This window comes from Octopus bimaculoides, chromosome 16, assembly GCF_046866305.1.
Source record: "Octopus bimaculoides isolate indiv1 chromosome 16, ASM4686630v1, whole genome shotgun sequence".
Taxonomy (NCBI): Eukaryota; Metazoa; Mollusca; class Cephalopoda; order Octopoda; family Octopodidae; genus Octopus; species Octopus bimaculoides.
Window position 1 is genome coordinate 7115789 of NC_142943.1, and position 22210 is coordinate 7137998.

Below are 22210 nucleotides of genomic sequence, written 5' to 3' on the forward strand. Positions count from 1 at the left end.
TTATGTAAACTGGCTGTTTGGTTTATGGTGTTCAGTGAAATGAAATAATCGTGGGTATGTATGAGGGGAGGGGGGAGTTGCTTCTTGCAATCTTCATCGTCATCATCGCTACCACCATCACCACCATCACCATCACTATCATCATCAACAGTAGCAACAGCAGCAGCAGCAGCAATAGCAGCATTGATGTAATCACCGCAATTTATCATTATTGTCAACGCAACCACCTTCACCATCACCATCGCAATCACTACCACCACTGTCTTCATCATTATCATCATCATCATTGTGATCGGCACCATCAGATCATTATTCTCACCACTATCATCATCATTATCATTACCATCACCAACACCAACACCCCGCCATTGCCACCACTGTCATCATCATCATCATCATCATCTTCACCACCACTAGTTACAGGATAATTACTGTTGGCTTCTATATAAATTGTGGTGTGTGCGTACGAGTAGATGTAATCGCCTTACCTCGGTTTTCCTTTCGTCGACTGCGAGTCTGTCTTGTGGTATCCAATCCTTGAAGCTTGCCCCGACCCAAAGAACACCAGGAATAGCAGCTGCTTCTCCCAAACCTAGACCGTCACTAGACACGTCTTGTCCTGTCCGCGACCCCGTTCAAAAAGGGCACGAATGCCGATCGAGGCTCCCTCTGCCCTTTTTCCTCTTCCGGTCAGCCTCCCCAGACACTGACGTCATACCACATAAATATAGAAAGGAAAATAACAGTAAATTTATGTAAACAGTTTAAGATGCCTGAAACCTGAAGTCTGCCACAGGTCTGCAGGCTCCTCAGGCCAGAGTTTATTCTGATTTCCATTGAATAAAAATTGACCAAGACTTTGGTGAAACTACAAGAGTTGGAGCTGGAAGTTCTCCATCATCCACCATACTCACCTGATCTTGCCCCCAGTGACCACCACTTCTTCCAGAATTTGGATAACTTTTTGATAGGAAAAAAATTTAATTCCGATGATGCTGTAAAATAGGCCTCCAAGATTTTATTGACCCTAGAATGCCAGGCTTTTACAGTTCCGGGCTGGACAAACTACCACTGAAATAGCAAAAGTGTATTGACAATATGGGTGCATATTTTGATGAATAAAACTATTCCTTGTATTTATAAAACATTAGCAAACTTTTTTTCTTTTCTACAAATTTCATATTTGACGACCTAATATCATAGTCAAGGTTGAATTCAAGAAATGTTATTGAAACAATAAATGCAAGAGTAGTACTGGTAATCAGACATGGAGTTGGAATTGTGAACTGGACAAAAGATGAAAATGCAGATGTGACAGAAAAACTAGAAAGCTGCTGACTATGTTTGGAGCTTAGCATTCAAAAGCTGATATCAACTGGTTGCACTTGAAGAGAGACCAGGATGGAAGAGGCTAAACTAATGTGGAACAGTGTGAGTGGATGGAATGAAATAGCTTATTTGATTATTTACAGAAAACTTGCTAAAGACAGTGAATAAAGAACATGTGATTAAGACTGGGAAAGGAGAAATGATAAAAATGAAATTCAAAGAGAGCATTTTAAACAGATTGAAGAGAAATCTTTGTCTGGTCAGTTTTGGAAAGCCGTTGAGGATGAATGAGGAACAAAATCCTGTGTTTGGCTCAAAGAAAGGCAATTGAAAAAAGAAACAGAGAGCCTTATTATAGCTGCTCAAGATCTTGCACTGCAAACAAAAAATTTGTGAAAATATGTGTATGGAGAGAATGTGTTGGTAAAATGTAGGCTATGTGGAATTTGAGATGAAACAATGACACATGTTGTTGTTACAGAATGTTCCAATTAAGCTCAAGGAGAATGTAAAAATTGGAGGTATGATCAAGTGGTAAATGTTTCGCAATGGAAACTTTGTGAAAATTATGAGTTTGAAGCAGGAAGTATGATACAATCACTAAATAGAAAGAGTACTTGAGTTGGAAACATGCAAGATTTTGTGGGATTTTCCCATTCAAATGGATAAGAAGATGGTGCATGAAAAGCAAGATACAACAATAACAGACAAGGGAAATAGAATTTGCTTACTAATTGATCCATTATGTCCATTTGATACTAGGATTGTGAAGAAAGCAGATGAAAAGTTGAAAAAGAACAACCCCCTAAAATTTGAGATTGCAACAATTTGGGAACATGAAATGTGTAAAGATTGTACATGTGGTAATTGATGCATTAGGGACTATGAATGATGGAATAGATAAATGGGATAAAGGAGATTGGAATGGAATATCCTGTAGAGCCTCAACTGAAAGTTTGCTTTTTAGGAACAGAAAATATTATCAGAGAGGTTTTGAGCACTTGATGGCTTATTGAAATCATGTGGATATCGAAGGATAGAGCGAGTAACCTGCAACCCAAATAAGGTCTACCCAGAATACAACCGACCCTCAGAAAGATCCAATAATAATAATAATAATAATAATAATAATAATAAGTATAAATAAAAAGCCCTGTAGTTCCTCTACAGCAAGGAACCTGTTCTAACCCCTTCTTTCATCTTCTCGTATAAAGCAATCTTCCTCTCTACTGTAACCCTTCTCAGTTGAAGAGGATCTTCCTCTTGTGAATTACATGGCAATCTCACTAGTGCCAGTACATTCTTTAAAGTGGTTGGAGTTAGGAAAAGCATCCAGCCAGAGAAACCATGCCAAAACAGACGTTGGAGAATGATGCCATCCCTGGACCTGTCGGATCCTATCAACCATCCGATCCAAACCATCATGGAAGATGGATGTTAAAAGATAAATGAATAACAAAGAATTGGGGGTAAAACAGAAGAGGATTGCTGTTAATTGTTCATTTCTGAGTTCAGTGTAGCTGAGAAGTTTTGTTCTGATAGAGAAGTATTTGTCAGAGACCACGCATTAATGTTTATTTTTACCAGGGTTGTGGTTTGTGGGTCTCCCTTCTCGTTTCTGTTATAGATATTTGTAACGATTTAATCACCTTGGAGCCATCTCTATGCAGACCTGTCTCAAGCAAGATCCTCCCTTGAATTTGGGATGATCTTACAGTCATTTAAGGTTGCTTTCAGTGCACCTTTGAATATTTGATATGGTGTACCAAAGCAAGACTGTATCTTTCATTCACAAGCTCAGAATAGAAGATGGGACTTAACTGGTGCTTTATATTGCCGACCCTGGGGAATAAGTCTGGTGGAAACGTTAGACTGAAGGAAATCAAGAAGAGAGGGAGAGAGAGGGAGAGAGAGGGAGAGAGAGAGAGAGTATAAACACAAGTTGTACGATAGCTTAAACATAATCGCTGCAGACTACATGTACAAACATAAATGTGATATATATATATATATATATATATATATATATATATATACACACACACACACACACACACACACATATATATATACGCACGCACGCACATAAATATACATACATATATGCACGCACACAGATACAGAAGAGTGAGCGGTGTTAAATCACGTGAGTAATTTTCATGGCAGGAGGAGATAATTCTGTTGGTGTAGCGCCATATGAGAGGGTTTGATTATGGCGGACGGGCAACAGAGTGAACGGGCACCTTTGCTCCTTAATAGCAGAGCAAACGACCCATCGCCACAAACACCTTCGCCTTACCAAGATAATGTCCCAGGTTAGTCCTAAAACCTTTCGTTTGGTTTATTTTTTGTATCTTCCATTTATTTATTTCTTACTCTGTGTGTCTGCGTTATATTATTTATCTTTAATTGCCTTGCCCTCAAATCTCTACAAAATAATTCTTAATAGATTGAGAAATAAATAAGATAAAATATATTAGATTAATATATTTGGATTATTAGATTAATAGTAGTACATCTTCATCTAACCCTTTTTATATTATTAGCATGTTTATCAACTAACCATATATACGCATTCATTCATATATACACATACATTATATATGTATATATATATATCATAGTTATCCTTACTGTGTGAATTGTTTCTAATTAAATATTACAGATTGTCATATTGAAACGAATGTATAATTGCTTTAGCCGTTGGATTATTTATTTGGAACACGACTGAAATGAATGGTTCTAATTAATTTCATTTATCTTTGCCGCTTTTCGGTTAATTGTAAACGATTTTTAGTTATTAGTTATTATTAGTATTATTTTGTTGTTATTTACATTTTCGTTTCGTTCTTTGCACGACGGAGCTCCGAAAACTTCGTCACCGACAAGTAATATATAGGCACTGGGTGAGCAAACGAAAGTAGCACTCAATACAGGTGTAGGTCCATCTATATCTTTATATTCGTCTGCGTGTACCATCAATTACTATCGGGAAATTTTGGTTTGTAATTGATGATGTTAAGGGGATGCATGTATGCGTGTATGTATATATATGTGCGTCTGTGTGTATGTATGTGTATATATATAGGTATATATACGCGTGTGTGTATGTGTATATAGATATATATACGCGTGTGTATATGTATATATAGTTTATATATATATATATATATATATATATATATATATATATATATGCGTGTGTGTATGTGTATATATAGATATATACGCGTGTGTGTATGTGTATATATAGATATATACGCGCGTGTGTGTGTGTATGTATGTATATATATAAATATATACGCGTGTGTATGTGTATATATATATATATATATATATATATATATTTAGTGAGTATATGGACGGGTACGCTACATATATATGTATAATTCATATATGAATGTCTGTTATATATTGCGTGTATGTGTTTGAATATATTTACTATATAAATGGGAATGACAGCTCTGCTATAATATTATTACTGCTTTTTAAATTTTCTAATATTTTAAACATTAATAATCAATAACACGAATGTGATGAAGAATTCATATCTATTTGGTGTACATACATTATACATTCGCAGACTTTCGGGTTTTTTTTTTTATTATCAAATTTCAGTCATCACAATTGAAATATACATCAAGCTAAACCATTTTATTTACGTTCAAACATCACTATTTTCGTCTGAAAAATATTTAATTTCATTGCTGTTATCATTATCTGTTCAGTTGATGTGAATATAGATTACATATATACACATTCCGTATATCTACACACACACACACACGTAATGTATGTGTGTGAGATTGTGCATATATATATATAATATATATATACACACACACACGTAATATGGATAGGTAATGTGTGTCGTGTCTGCTATGTGTATAGTTTAGTTAGTAGGAAGAAAGGTTATAGAAATAAGAAAATAACTATACATAGGGATTAAATGATGTCCCATCTAACATTTCAACAGAATTGTATTATATTTTGAAATAAATCGCACATACACGCATATTGATTTAAATACTAAACATGGAATGAAAGAGATAGTCATGCCTTGTCTCTGGAGTGGACTCATTCAGAGAGAAAGAAAGAAAGAGAGTAATGACAAGGAGAATCGAGTGAGTGGCCCTTTTGGGTCAGACTGCTCCTTGTTAACTAATTAACAACACAAACCATACAGTAGTTTTATAGAGTCAACGAAATTCAACCATTGTTTCGTTTTTTACCCTTATAACAACAAAACATGGCCTCTTTCTTTCACTTTCCTCTCTCTCTCTCTCTCTCTCTATCTATCTATATATATATATATATATATATATATATATATACATACACACCTATGTCTCTACAACACACTCGTGCAGAAATATAATTGTATAATTGTTCAAATTATGTTTAAATGACAGTCTCCTCTCATCTTTCACAATCGCCAATATCTATTTTCTCAAATATAGCATTATTTTATAAATAATACGGACGGACATGTAAGTTTGAATGTCTGAAACTATTTACTGTGTAGTCTGTCTCTGAAACATTGCTCCAGGAATGTTAATATTATATTTTCACACCATTAGTTTATTAAAAATTCACGTAAAAAAAAAATGAAACGAAACCCTAATTTGCTTTTAAAATACATTTTTTAAAAATGAAAGGTGATGCGGAAGAATGGCACATGCTGTTGCTTTCTCTGTCTACGAGTCGCAGATTCCAAGTGTTTGAATTTTCTTGTATTTTTGTTTTAATATCACAGACCACTTTCATTTTCTAGTGTTTTCTGCAGAAACGGCTGGGATCTTTGCATCAGTCGCTGCTCCTCTCTCTCTCTCACTCTTTCATTATCATCCAACGATGTTCACTTTAGATAGAGAACTCGCGTCTCCACACCAAATTCCTGGATATCGATTTTTTTTGATGTCTTTTAAAAAATATAGGGCAGAACGATCCAAAATTGTAGGGAAGGGCTGTTTTAGTGATGATGCCATCCCAGTAATCCACCCACCTCCTAACGAAACGATGAAAGGCAATAAATAAATAATAATTTCCACCCACTCCCGTCCCTAGATAGCATTTGTAATCAGAACTTGGTGTATCGATCGATTTACTAAATAGAAACACAGACGTTGTAGTCGTTTAACCCCCAAGCCAGTCCTCACAAACTTATGATAAAAAGCGTTCTAACTATGACCATCCTGTTTTTCCCTCAGAGATAATGTATTTAGGACTATAATACGCAACGTGTCTGTGTCCTTTTTATTATTATAAGAGTAGGATATTTGAAATGAGGCATTTAGCAGCTATTTCTAACAGGTCGAGTGACCACGAAGGAGCTTTTTTGATGGCTCGTATCTGTATGACAAGCATAATCGAATCCCTACGTATTATTGCTACTTATTTGTATTGAGAGATAAAATATAAAATCTGTATTGAGGTTGAACTCGTGTCTGTAAACAATGAAGATAAATGTGTTGTCTATAGGACCATCATCCACTGTCGATTCCGAATTCCTTAATTTGGGATAAACACCAACCCTTCATCTCCCCGCCATCTCTGTTGTAAACCTTCATTTAAATTTCATATTGTCCCTTTGTTAAAAAGACACTTGTTACTTTTACGCTTCCCAGAATCCTGTGGTCTCTGTGCTAGAAATAGCAACCAAATCTCCCTCAATTAACACCATACTATTTTACATAAGGACATGTTGGATAGTGTAGTCCTTCCACCTTAACTTCGTCACTCAAGGATGTTGTTGTTTAGTTCCAGGTCATCCTTGATCAAAGATTTTCCAGATGTGACCGCTTCTCCTCAAGCTACCATATCTAAGGACTACATCATTATGCATTGTGTCATTCCTTTCTTAGACAGTATTGTGTTTAGGAGAGATTTGACTGTTATTTCTGCTATATGGGAGCTGTTCCGTTGTTACCTCGTATTCTCTATCAATGTGATTTAAACCCGATAATGGATTAATCAGGTCCTAAATTAGAGATACCAATTAATCTACGAAACATTGTTTTGTCATGATCCTACCGAAGCTCCTTTTCAATTGGAATGGAGTATTATCAAACGTTTGTTTTTTTGCTTTGTCATTAAGCAAGCAGTTCTTTTCGCAATTGACCCCAAAATTTCGCACACTGACGCCCGTGTTTTTTATGTAGTTATTACTTTTTCGTTTAATATTTCATATTATGACAGGAGAGCAAGGAAATGACACCTGATGAATTTCTCCCCTTCATGACAGCAATTAAAATCCTTCTATGCAGCAGCAGGCAAGTAGGCAACCTTTAAGGGAGAGGGCTCCTCGTCCAGCACCTCAGCCAAGCTCCAGACCCAGTCTGTATGTGACTATTTGGCTGCTATTTCTAGCAAATAAAAGACTCTCTCTAGGCAGCTCCCTTAAACGATCGGTCATGTATTTATTTATCCCTTCGACCACACTCGGTGATGTATTTGTATGTCTGTGGTTTATTCCATTCACGTACACACTCAATCCACTTAGCATTACCGATGGAATGACTCATTCTTGAAAAAGTCGAAATATCCTGGGACGCATCTTTTTAAAACATAACAAGAGCCAAGAGCAATAAAACGGTTTCAGCAAACCATATATTTCTTTACTTTGTCCCAATTTACCCTCTCCCGATTTGTTAATTATTCCCTAATGTTTGGTTTATCGGGGTTTGCCCCAAAGAAAATTCCGTTACGGAAACAAAGAACAGAGAAGTTGTGTTATAGGAATTACCATTTTGTTTGCCATTGTTGTTGTTTAGCTTTTAGATCAATCCTATTATCGAATTTATTCCAGGCGTGGCTCTCACGACTTTTACCGTATGTGCCCTTCTTTCAGTAAGTCGGGAGCGTGCAATTCAAGGGAGATTTAGCTATCATTTCTAGTATTTAGCAGGTCAAATGACGACGTAGAAGCTCTTCGTTGTTCGCATGGCTTTTTATTTTTATTTTATTAGCATAAGTGATGCGAGTTGTTTTCAGCCAGGATTTGAAACTCCATCACATGATTATGCTTGTCAGGAACTTTGTTTTAATTAAATATTCTCAATGGTTTCTTAACTACGCATTTATGTGTTGGAGGAAAGAGCTGACTACATCGACCTCAATACTGCTCTAGCACAAGAAAATATTGTGTAGTTGTCACCCTGCTAGAAAATAGCCACATCTCCCTCAAATTAAAGAAAGAAGACACATTGCAGGGCTGCCGTAGCAGTATGGGTACCCGGACAGACCAATGCACTGGATTCTATAGTAAGGGTCACAGCATACGTAGACTCGAGAGGTCCCTGGACAGATCAGTGGATTAGGCCCTATAGTGTTTTATTGACAGTAAACCACAGCATTCATAGATCGAAATTGAGCTCGTAGACCCCCTGAGGCTTCCGGGAAACTGTCCAGTATGCTCATTCCTTAAGACGGCACTGGCACATTAGATAAGACGAGATGGCCGCGACTAGAATGCTTTTTAATCATAAGTCTATTAAAGCAGGTTTGACACATGGCTAAACAGCAGGGTCTGCTTGTTTATTTTAATGTGTCGATAGATGAAAGTTTGTTGTCGATATCCGGATGTTATTTCATTTCGTAATGTTATACTTACATCATGCTGACCTGCTCGGGTGTCACGTATCAGAAATCTCCTCGTGACACACAGACTATTTATTTTCTCCTAGGAGAGGAGGCTCCATCTACTTAGCCAAAAGGATGGCTAGAAATAGCAGCTTAATCTCTCTCAAATCATACCCTAACGTCTTAACAAAGGGCATATTGGATACTAGTTATCCATGATAGGTATTAAGACGGGATGATCACCGCTGAAATACCTTCGATCATAGATCTGCTGAATCAGCTCTAACCTAGGACTTAATAATAACCGTGGTCACTTGACCTAAAAATAGCATAACAAGAGGTATGCAATATACTAGGCCTGAACAAGGACAGAATCGTCAGTGCTGATATAGGTCTGACCTAGGGCTAAACGATGACAGTTTAGTTTTCATTGGACTAAATTTATTCTTCGATAGTCTCTGTCCTGTTTCTAGCTAATGATGATGGTGGATCTCCGTCGTTTGACTAGGAGGATTCAGTTTATTCGAATTACTTCCCCTTGAATTAACGTGTAAGTGTGGACAAGCATTCTGCAGACACGTGTGTATCTACCTTTTAACGTAACTCTCAGGTAGAATCAGCGTGACGGTGTTATATGGCTGTATCTTTGGAATAATCGACAGGATTCTGTACAGCTCAATCAAGTCCACTTGATTTCACCCGCAAGTTATAGGAAATGACATTTGCCCAAGTTTCTACGAATTGGGATCGAACGCGGGATCTTGCGATAGTGAGGTGACCATAACCATTCGACCAAAGGGTATGCATTTGGCACACCACCACCACCACCACCGCTACTACTACTACTACTACTAATAATAATAATAATCCTTTCTATTATAGGCACAAGGCCTGAAATTTGGTGGGGGGCGGGATAGTCAATTACATCGACGCCAGTACTCAACTGGTACTTATTTCATCGACCCCGAAGGGATGAAAGGCAAAGTCAACCTTGGCGGAATTTGAACTCGGAACGTAGCGGCAGACGAAATACTGCTAAGCATTTAGGAAAGGAGGCTGGCCGACAGACACCATCGATCCTGTAGGGATTAAACGTAAAGTTGACCTTGGCGAAGTTTGAACTTAGAACGTAAAAGAACCGGAAGAAATACTGCAAAGCTTCTCTTTTGATGCTCTCCCAATTCTTCCAGTTCACAGAACCCATCGGTCCCTCTCTCGACCTTCACTTCTTTAATATATCATCTTTACCGAGTCTTGGCATTGATTTTTTCAATTAACTCTGTTTACTCTCCTCTCATTAAACGCATACTTCGTCGTTTCCTTTATATTATTATTATTTGGCGGTGCTCTGGAAGAATCATTGGAACATCCGTTTGATTGCCTTGTTATATATATATTTATGTGTGCGTGACATTTATTTTTTACATTCTGAGTTCTAATCCTGTCGAATTCCATCCTTCTCGAGTCGATAAAATAAAATACCAGACAATTACTAGGGACGATTTGATATTTCTATAAAACATCGGAAATGTCAATGGAATTATATATGCTTCCACACACACACGCACACACACACACACACACGCTTATAGAAATGGCTAAGACTGCTCCGTAAGTTCTCTATATTCGGTCTCACTCAGGTCAGCTGGGGCGATTTTATTCAGTTCTCACATTTATGTGACATTATTGTCATAATCATCATTTTCGGCTGGAGCAAGGAGATTGCATTTTCTCGGGACACAGGGTTGATCGAGGTTTAGGCGGGTATCTTGATCCAGTTTAGAAAACAAGGGGCCTTTCAAATATATATATAACGTAAACGTGTGTATGTGTAAGCAATATACTATGTTTATATTTTGTGTAATATCTCATTTCTGTGTGTGTGTGTGTGTGTTTACTTTTATTTTACCATATTGAAATATCCTGCATTACCCCTGTAAATATATATATATATATAAAGGAGGGGCATATTTTTTGTGTTTCTATTGTCACATTCTTTGTATTATCGCCTCAGACACAATTATTCAATTTATTGTTCAAGAGGTCTAACGGAATGTCTTGTTGTTACTGCTACTGTTTTATTATTATTATTATTTTTTTTATTTCACTATAATAATGCTATTCCACAACAAGCACCTGTCTCCTATCTCTCTCTCTCCCCTTCCTTTCATTCACACATCACCCCCGCCTCTGTCTGTGTCGGTGTGTGTATTTATCTCCTCCTCCTCTCTCTGTCTCATTTCTATTCCATTTGGGATTAGGATATCGTCTTATCGCTCACATGATTCTCAATCATCTCCATCATCATCATCATCATTATCATTACAATAGTGTAAACCACCAAAAATAAGACGTGCGAAAGAGGCCTGCTGTTTTCTCGAACCCCTCTATCTACCCACCCACTTCTACCTCATCCACAAACAACTTAATCACACACGGGATTATTAAAATTATGAATGCTGATTGTGTAGTTTAAGTTTAGTTATCTTTTGTTATATTCGTATACCTGTCGATGTAAACCCCTTTCTGCGCGCGCGTGTTGTATTTCGTTCTTTTATATTGGTCTCCAATGTCTGCTGTCCTTCTGGTCAATAAAAGAAATTATTTGATAGAATTCGTAGAGCGTCGAACAAAAATGTTTAGCATTTCTCCCGGCTCTTTTTTGCGTTCTGAATTAAAATCCTGCTGAGGTCAACTTTGCCTTTCATCCCTCGAGAGTCGATAAAATAAAGTTTTGTGGGGTCGATGTAATCGACAAGCTTTCTTCACCCAAATTTCAACCCTTTTGTCTATATTAAAAACAGAATTTTGTATTATGGTCGCGAGTTGGCAGAATTATTAGTGAGTCGGACAAAATATTTAGCGACATTTCTTTCAACTCGTTACGTTTTGAGCTCAAATTCCGCCGGTGTCTACTTTACCTTTTATCCTTACTGGGTCGATATGATTGATAAGTACCAGTTGTGCCGAAATTTGAAAGAACTATTATTGTTGTTGCTGTTTGTTTAGTAATTAATTTATGAATAAGTCTTTGTCCTGTTTTATTTAACTAAAGAAGTCTTTTCAATTCAGCCTGTGACATTGTAATACACACCTACCTTCCTGTCTGTCTCCTCCCCTGTCCTTCATTATTTGTTAAACGCTTTCAGGTCACTCAATGGCCCTTTTTTTACAGTTAAGGCTTGTTGCAATCCTTCTCCCCGCCAAATTTTCCTTTTCCTTTCAAATTGGAGTTAAGTTACGGGTTTTTGTTGTCTGTTTTTAATTTAGCGGATTACACACACACACACACACACACACTATACATATATACAATACACACACACACACGATATTGTGAGAGGTGTCAAGTAAAGCAAGCTCATATCTTCCTTTAACTTTAAGCCTCTTAGGTGAGAGTTCCCTAACCCGAAATGGTTAGAAATGTCACTGGTGTTACCCTCATATTGTTCATTGTCTGCAGATGCACTTGAATTTTCTCTTCCTTCAAACAATACCCACGAAAATGTTGCGTTTCTATGTGGTTGTTCGACCTGCTAAAATAGCGCTCAATTCTTTCTCAGTTTATGGACTCACTCATGACTGTGAATTATAGTTAAGATCTTTGTTTTGTACAGTAATTTTTTTTGCTTTTGTCTTCTACTGCATCCTCATGTTGCCCAGAGTCTTCTGAGTGAAATTAGATAAGCAGAAATTAGGGAAATTCGTTGTAGAGCCTGCCCTTGTGTTTTTGTTGTTTGCAATTGATTTAATCCTCTACCATTTTAACCAACAAGTGTCTTTAGGAGAATTGGGTTAGGTGTCTGGTCTGAGACAGGAATGACATCCTGTTACTGAAAATCTTCAACAAATTTCACCTGACCCATGCACACATGGAAAAATCATCTTTTACTGTCCATGTTCCATGCTAGCATCGGTTGGATGGTTTGACAGGATCCAGTAGGTCCAGAAACTGCACCATTCTCTGATGTCTGCTTTGGCTTGATTTCTATGGATGAATGCCTTCCTAATGCCAACTACTTTTCAGAGTGTACAGGGTAGGTTTTTTTTTTCCCACCAGCACTAGTGAGGTCGCCATTCAACTTGAAATGACTGAACCCTGAAGTTGATTGTGTGTGTGTGTGTGTGTGTGTGTGGGCAGGCAGCTTTATACGAAGAGCTGAGGGGTTAAAGTATGATGGAAGGGGCCAAGCTAGAGCAGAAAAGATTTCTTATTGTAGAGGAGCTTCACGACTAATTAAAAATGGGCATTAAAACTGTTAATGTTTTGTATATGAACATTCCAAACAGAAATTGTGACTATTCATTAATTTTTGTCACAGTCACTGCTGTTATAATTTGTGATGTCTAACAAGCTGTGTTGTGTTAATTAAAACATTGCTTGTTATAATTGTCTCTATTCTTGCATAACACAGACTCTGATGTTACTGCGCATATTTCATATTAGCAAGTATTTTTTTTTCTTATTAATTTTAGTTTAATAACTAAGTTTGGTATTATTGTTTGGAAATTGGTTGCCATGATATTTTTCTAGTGACTAATTCTTCGATGACATTAGATTTGTCTATTTCATTGTAAAGCATCAGAAATCGATGGGTTATTGTTCATGATAGTGGAGGCGCAATGGCCCAGTGGTTAGGGCAGCGGACTCGCGGTTTCGATTCTCAGACCGGGTGTTGTGAGTGTTTATTGAGCGAAAACACCTAAAGCTCCACGAGGCTCCGGCAGGGGATGGTGGTAAACCCTGCTGTATTCTTTCACCACAACTTTCTCTCACTCTTACTTCCTGTTTCTGTTGTGCCTGTAATTCAAAGGGTCAGCCTTGTCACATTCTGTGTCATGCTGAATATCCCCGAGAACTACGTTAAGGGTACACATGTCTGTGGAGTGTTCAGCCACTTGCTCGTCAATTTCACGAGCAGGCTGTTCCGTTGATAGGATCGACTGGAACCCTCGACGTCGTAAGCGACGGAGTGCCAACAATTGTTCATGATGATGATCATTATCAGCATCCATTTTCCATGCTGGCATGAGTTAGACAGTTTGATGAACTCGCAAGGCCAGGCTCCACACTGGGTTCCATAATCTGTTTTGGCATGGTTTCTACAGTTGGATGCCCTTCCTAGCACTGACCACTTTACAGAGTGTACTTGGTGCTTTTTATGTGGCACTATCACCAGCGCTTTTTTGTGACACCAAAAATTCTTGGATCATTAAATGGTATTTTGGGACTGGGTTTTCCACAAATGCCCTTCCCTTTGTGCCCACCCCGGTTTCCAATCAAGATAATAATCTTCAAGTCTATTGAACAGCAAACAGCCTGGACATGTTTACATGGAGGACTAGATATGAGCAACACTATGAATGAACTTTCTGTTTACAAAGATTGCACAATGTCAAGGTATGCCGAGAATTCCAGACATGCTTTCGAGGAGGATTGCAAAAAGAATCAAATTGTCAATGAGACCATTGTTTATAACCAGGAAACACATGTGGAAATGAAGGAAATACATACTCATGCACTCACACAAGGAAGGCATCCAGCCATTTGCCCCAATTCTCATCTGCATGAAAAAGCAGATGTTTAAATGATGATGATTTTATTTATTCCTATATATATATATATATATATCATCATCATCATCGTTTAATGTCTGCTTTCCATGCTAGCATGGGTTGGACGATTTGAGGACTGGCAAGCCAGAAGGCTGCACCAGGCTCCAGTCTGATCTGGCAGAGTTTCTACAGCTGGATGCCCTTCCTAACGCCAATCACTTCGAGAGTGTAGTGGGTGCTTTTACGTGCCACCGGCACGAGGGCCCGTCACACGGTACTGGCAACGGCCATGCTCAAAAAAGGTATTTTTTACGTGCCACCTGTACGGGAGCCAATCCAGCGGCACTGGCAACGACCTCGCTTGAATGATTTTCTAATGTTTTGAACATAAAACAGAATATTTGCCGGACATGGCTGGTTTAACCCTTTAGCATTCAGATTAGTCTGTCAAATGTAATTCTTATTTATTCACATTGTTTTAAATTAATCATACATTATCTCACAGCTTTGAGATTTCCAAGATGTAATTGCTTATTTTTAGAATGACATTGTAGAGTAAGTGTGACCGGCCAGCTCTGGATGGTTTGAACATAAAACATGTCGGATATTGTGGTTGGATATAGCTGGTTTGATTGCTAAAGGGCATAAGGATTGGTTTTGTTGTGCTTCCATATTTGGGAAATTAGTGGGAGACAGTCAATATAATGTCTGCTGCTGCTATGTAAATAGGGCAGGTATGGCTTTTGGTGCCCTGCATAGAGCCTGGCAGAAAACCTATTTCTGAGATCTGAATTTTTAGATTAATCATTAAATCACTAAAACTAGTGTCACTCTTCCCTTTTTCATCATCACCTTCATTTTAATGTCCTCTTTTCCATGCTTGCATGGGTCAGATGAAATTTGTTGAGGAAGATTTGGATGTCCTTCTTGTTGCCAACCCTCACCTGTTTCCAATCAAGGAAAATATTTCACCATGGAAGGCAGGAAACAAACAACATCGCTCGTATGATGGTGATGTTCATTTCCAATTATTGCATGATGTCAAGACAGGGACATGCACACACACACACAGATTCTTTCAACCAAATCCACTCACAAGCCTTTGGTCAGCCTCGTGCTATAGTAGAAAACACTTGCCCAAGTTGCCACCCAGTAGGATTGAACCCCAAGACCATATGTTTGGAGAACAAGCTAACCACACAGCCACACCTGTACCTCTGTTGAAATTTAATTACATAGAATAAAATCTTTTATTAACAGACTGCCCCACCACCACCTTAATGTTATGTTGGCTGAAGAAATGTTAGCTTAAATAAGTTATTGCAGATGCTATGCTGTATATAACATGGCTATTTAAGTCTCAGCTGAATGTTTGTACAAGATCTATTCATGGTGTAGCAGTTAAAGAATACATTCTTTATTCATCTCCTGAATAGAGGTTATTGGTTCATATATATGTTAGGAAAGACAACTAGATTTGTGTTGATGTGGAAGAGAAATGGCTGATATATGCTGTGTTAAAAGTTGTGTAGTTCATGATCAGCAATGTGACATGGAAGACCTGTGACCAAAGACATTCAAATCTTGGCTTTTTCTTTTCTTAACCCTTTTAATGCTAACCCATTTGAGGCTGGTCTGAGTTCTGTGATACACGTTTCCTACTTTAACCCTTTCGTTTCCAATCCGGCTGAAACTGGCTCTGTAGTACAAAGGTCTTGTTTTCATAAGTTTTGAGTTAAAATCTTCCACCAAACCTTAGTCGCAACTTATGTTCCTAACACTCGCTGAATGATAACTAAGTTATTTTACTAAATTCTTTGTTATATTTAAAGTAATTGAAAGAAACACAGTATCTCAAAATAAATACAGTAACAAAAGGGTTAAAGGAATCTAAATTGAAATCTTCCATTAAAATTTCATGTTAATGTTTCAAACACCAGCTTAATGATGACGGAATTGAAACAAAAGCACTGTATTTCAACAGAAATATGGTAACAAGAGAATTAAATACAATAATTTAACCAATCTGTCCTTTTTTAGAGATGGAAGGCTGTAGTTTAACCTTTCAACATTCAGATTACTCTGTCAAATGTAATGCTTTTTCGTTCACATTGTTTTTAATTAATCACTCATTATCTTGTAGCTTCAAGATTATGATAATGTGATTGTTTATTTTTAGAATGACATTGAAGTGTAGATGTAATAGGCCGGATCTGGCTGGATCTGGTTAGAACTTAAAAACATGTAGCATATTTGGGTTAGATACAGCTGGTTTAAACGCTAAGGGGTTAAGGAAGAGTTGGCTGCTATTTCTAGCAGGTTGAGTGACCAAGTAGAGGTTCTCTTGTTAGCTTGTGAGTCAGTTAAAAGTGATTGTAATTTGGTGAGTAGTAGTCTAAAACAAAAGACTTTAGTTGAAGTGGTTTAGTGAAAGTGAAACCAACCGGGTTGAATAACCACTTAAGTTATGCTGTAACAGTTTCTGACTCATTCTTTCAGAGAAATATAGATATTACAATGGTGGCGATGGTTTGATGCTTAGTTTTAAGTGTAATGTGTCTGCGTGTCTATGAAATATTTCCAGTGATGGTCTGAAGCTTTACAACGATTGTATATGACCGAGTAGAGGTTTGGAAAAATTTCTCCCTCCATCCATCTATCTCGAGATCATAAGGTCATCAGTTCAATTCCTGGACCAGGGAGTCTCACTGTGTCCTTGAGCAAGGCACCTCATTTCATGTTTCTCCAATATACTCCAATAAATGAATACCAACCAAGTGTTAGTGTCGTCTCATCTGTAGTTTTATATCACAAAACCAAGGGCATTCTCAGGTGGGTTGGTATCAAAATGGTTAGGGTTTTTTTTTGTAATCTAGAATCAGAGATAGTTTCTGGCAGTTTGGTACCAAATGGGTTAGCAGAATGTAAGGCTTTGAAGATGTTGATTAATGAATGGACCAGGAACTTTGGATATGGGGAGTGATGGTGGTGGTGAATAAATTAATTAGAGACAGTAATTTATTTAGCTGTGTTTGTCTGACATCTAAAACAACATATACCTTTCAGATATTATTTAACTAGAAACAATATGAACACTAATGAAGATTGTATGAAGGCATGTTTGAGAAGCCAGCATGATTACTTCATAGAAAAGCTAATGTAAACAGAACAAGTGAAATGATAGCGTCTGTTTTGTTCTACATGCTTTTCTTATGGTTGAGATGGGAAGTAATTGCAGTAGGATTTTTATAGCTGGATGCTCTTCCTGTTGCCAAACCACCCATTATAAGTTTTTCAAACGAGGGATTTTTTTTCTAATTCCAGAGTAATTTAAAAGTGCAGAACTTGCAGTTGACATGTTGATAGGAAATGTCAAGAACTGTCATTGTTCGTAGCTGTAACTTAGCTAGGTTATAAACATTCATGCACACACATACACACACAAGCTTCTTTCAGTTTCCATCCACTAAATTTTCTCACAAAACATTGGTTGGCTCCACTGTGTGAAGTGGTAAGTATTAGGAAGAACATACAGCTGTAAAAGCCATGCCAAAGCAGACAATGAAGTTTGGCACAGTCCTCTGGCTTACCAGCTCCTGTCAAAGCATCTAATTGATGCCAGCATGGAAGATGGATGGTAAATGATGATGGTGATACACACACACACACACACACACACACACACACACACACAAAACCTATTTAGTATATAATTGCTGAAGTTATCAAGGAAGCAAGTTATAAATAAACACAGTGTTGGACTAACATACATTATTCTAGGACAAAAGACGGCATGGCTGGAATGGATTTTAATCATTAGTTTATCTGTTCCATCAGGATTGATGTGGGGCTAAGCAACAATCTTAACTGTCCAGCTAAACTGGACCCTGAAGACAGCAAAATATCTCCTGACTCCCACTGCACCTCTTTTGGTTTACTATTGCATGCCAGTATCTGTGGTATGGTTGTCAGCTCATAAACAGGTGGCATGGTATATCTAGAACAACAATTATGTGGGTCACACCTAATCGGTTGGTCGATTATTTGCGTGACAAAAAAGTTTGCTCAATCAGAGTTGACCTGGGACTGCAATAATAACCGAAACCCAAGTTGTAAAGGTGAAACTGTTGAGTGAATAAGACATCAATCTATCAGTTATTGATCACAAGACAGAAATCAATGTTGTAGCTGTGAACAAATCACTGATTTCTGCTTTATCATTTGTTTACTTTAACTATCACTCTTAAGTTTCAAGACAACCTTGGAATGTTGCTGGGAGTACATTGACATTTTACAAAGAGAGAAGGGCCATTTTTTGTAGGGATGTTCCCCCCCCCCCTCATCTATCTAATAGATTGAAGCTTCAACTAAACCCCTCATTGATTGTGAACCCTTTCAAAACAGGCGGTGGGGTTGGTGTTGATAGTGTTTACCTCTACCTCGAAATGACATGGGGCTGGCTTGACAATTTCAACACAACAGTTTACAGATAGGCAGAGTCTTATCTGCCCTCATTACTGTTGCCTCGTTTAATATAAGTGGATTTCTGTTTTGTAGGTAAGGCCACAAAACAATGACATTTGTAAGAATAAAACTTCTGAGTGCAGTTATTTGTCTCTTCCTTCCCTTCCTCTCTGTCTGTCTGTCTCGCTCTCTGTTTCTCTCTCTCTTTCTCTCTCTCTCTCTTTCTCTCTCTCTCTCTCTCTCTCTCTCTCTCTGTTTCTCTCTCTCTCTATCTCTCTCACACACACACACAATATGTATAATACACAGGTACAACTCCCTGGAATGTGACAGAAGCTGTTCTCTCCACATTTTCAGTGTTTATTATGTAAAGATTGCGGTAGATTCTGTTATGTAGTTGGTGACACGAAGGGCCTGCAGCAATAATTTTGAATGAGGGTTTCAAAGGGACCCTTCAGTTCCCTTTGCACAGGGCAGCTTCTCTTGTGCCACTGGCACAATGATTCACATTCTGTCAATACTGTAAAGCACAGGCATGGATATGTGGTTAAGAAGTTTGCTTCCCTATCATGTGATCTCTGGTTCAATCCCATTACATGGCATCTTGGGCAAGTGCCTTTTATAGCTATGGGAAACTGAAAGAAGCTTGTGTGTGTGTGTGTGTGTGTGTGTGTGTGTGTGTGTGTGTACCCTAGTGCTGACATCATGTGAGAGTCATAAACAAGCATCCCTGTCATACAAGCAGTATCATTTGTGCCCAGCCTTCTGTGAAAATCATGTTTGGCCATGGGGAAATCTTACCTCGCTTGGAAACAGATGAAAGTTGGCAGCTGGAAGATCATCCTGTCATAGAAAATCTGCCTCAACAAATTTCACCAAAAATCTGACATTAAAACAGTGATGATACACGGTACTACAGTTCAGTTTTATGCTGCCATGTAACAATTGGCATAGTTTGTGATAGCCTACTCAACTCACATCAGCATGGAAAAGCTAACATATAATGTGTGCATGGGTGTATGTGCTAAACTAAATAACTGCAATGATGTTGCTCTAACCAGTTGATTCTTTAGCCAAACAAAAAATTATCCAGTAATTCATTAGCAAAAAAATTCACAGATGTTTGTTTAGGGAGCAATTCATATTTACATATATTTTAAACCGCACACACAACTATGCAAGCAATTAAACAAATTTCTAGCTCGTTAAATTACATGAATTCGCAAATGATATGATTGAGTGGGAGAGGTTGTGGTTATTTTAAGAAGTCTTTACAGGCCTTGTTAATAACAGCGTTGGTCTACTGGCTTAAATGGGTTGAGTTTTTCACTGGTACTGCACCCAACACTTTCCTTTGGAACTTACCGCATTTATTCATACAAATTGCAACCCTAATTTAGTATTAAATTTTGGTACAATTTTTTTTCCTTTAATAGTTTTAGCTGTGCCCCATGTAAGTCACACCCCAGTTTTTTCAGTAAAAATCAAATAAAAAATAGTGTGACTTATACACAAGCAAATATAACTCTTGTTGGCTAGGTTACCTAGGGGTAATTAGGTATTAGGTATTAGTTTATTGCTATGCTCAGTACATCTAGCTGGTAGAGATAAACACTGTGCTCAGTCCTTCTAAATATAAGAAGGTACACTGTTGATAATGTAGATCTATGCAATCAATTCGCTCTATCATACAACTTAACTGATTGATTGGTTGATTAATTAAATTTTCATTAGTTGTAAGAATACGGCAATATCTTAATCACTTGACACCTACATGTCATGATCCAGTAACCCTTGAAATTAATATTGGGCTGTTCTTGCTACCAGGATCAACAGTAATTGAGGATGTTCTTGTGTGGCTGTTAGCCCTTGCAGCTACACAGGAACACCTCCTAGTGGTTAGTTCTAACACCACATGAAGTCCTGAAACTACATGAAGCCCTAACACCACATTAAACTGTTCTGGTGTAGCTATGAGGGCCTAACACTATATGAAACTATCCTGGTATAACCGAGGGCTGCTAACATCACGTTAAGTTGTCCAGTGTAGATGCAAGGGCTCGTGCCACAAGAAGCTGACCATTGCACTTATCATATGTATGCCATGAAATAACATCTTTTGAAAAAGTTAAGCCATTCTTCTCCCCCTTTCTCTGTTCAGTATAACATGTAGACATGGGATGGGTCCATAACTGCTACATGTCATGGGGTAGGGGAACTGTAGCTGCTACATGTAGAGGGCAGGGAAGCTGTAGCTGTTTTGTATATATAGAAGACATTATCCACTGTGTCCTTCTTCAAGATAGTAAGGTGTAGTTTGTGGAAGATTTGGCTGTTATTTCTAGCAGACTATATAGTAGCTCATTGTTTACTTGCTAAATCTATTTTTCAGAGTGAGAAAACTATTATAAACGCTAACAGATTGTTAACTGCAGTAATAATAATAATAATAATAATAATAACAACAACAGTAATAATAATAATAATAATAGAAAAGTTAGAACTGATGATGCAGTTGACAACAGTAAAATGGCAAAGTTTACTTATCATTTCATATCTCGTGTGAAGTAGAATAGCTTACTAATATGCACTAATCTGTGTTTAGCCTTTTGTTGTACTAAATGTAATATCTGGCCAAATATATGAAGCGTAGTTTCACAATCAAAACGGGCGTCACAAAATCTTAAAAACCATCATCATCATTGTTGTTTTAACGTCCACTTTTCTATGCTGGCATGGGTTGGACAGCGTTTATTGAAGCAGATGGATGCTCTCTCTGTTGCAAACCTTCACCTGTTTGCAAAGCAAGTTAATATCACCTCATGGCTGGAAAATGGTTTTTGCAAAATGTTGGAAATAAATGACACTGCTTGTCTGACAGTGATAATCATTTACGACTATCATGTGATGTCAAGACAAGCAGTCATAAATACACACACACACACACTCTCTTTCTCTCTCTTTCTCTCTCTTTCTCTTTCTTTCTCTCTCTTTCTCTCTCTTTCTCTCTCTATCTCTCTCTTTCTCTCTCTCTCTCTCTCTCTCTCTCTCTCTCTCTCTCTCTCTCTCTCTCTCTCTTTATATATATATATATATATATATATATATATATATTCTTCGAAACGCCGGAGTTTTAATGGTGGCAGCTGATGAAGGGGATGTTTCTATGTGGCCTGCTTGTTTGTTGCACCTTGTTTACCATTGTCCTTGTTCTTTTGCCACGTCATGTACCCAGTTATGTATCTATATGTACATGTAGATGAACGTATATACATACATG

General features: G+C 37.7%; 1 protein-coding gene across 1 annotated transcript in view; it reads left to right on the plus strand.

Moving 5' to 3' along the window:
• The first annotated feature begins 3450 nt into the window (after positions 1-3450).
• LOC106874795 (type 1 phosphatidylinositol 4,5-bisphosphate 4-phosphatase) overlaps positions 3451-22210 on the plus strand; it is a 32703-nt gene continuing 13943 nt past the window's right edge. The window contains exon 1 of the mRNA XM_014922650.3: positions 3451-3644. Within this exon, the coding sequence (XP_014778136.1) occupies positions 3542-3644 (103 nt within the window). The 5' untranslated portion in view covers positions 3451-3541. The remainder of the gene's footprint in view (positions 3645-22210) is intronic.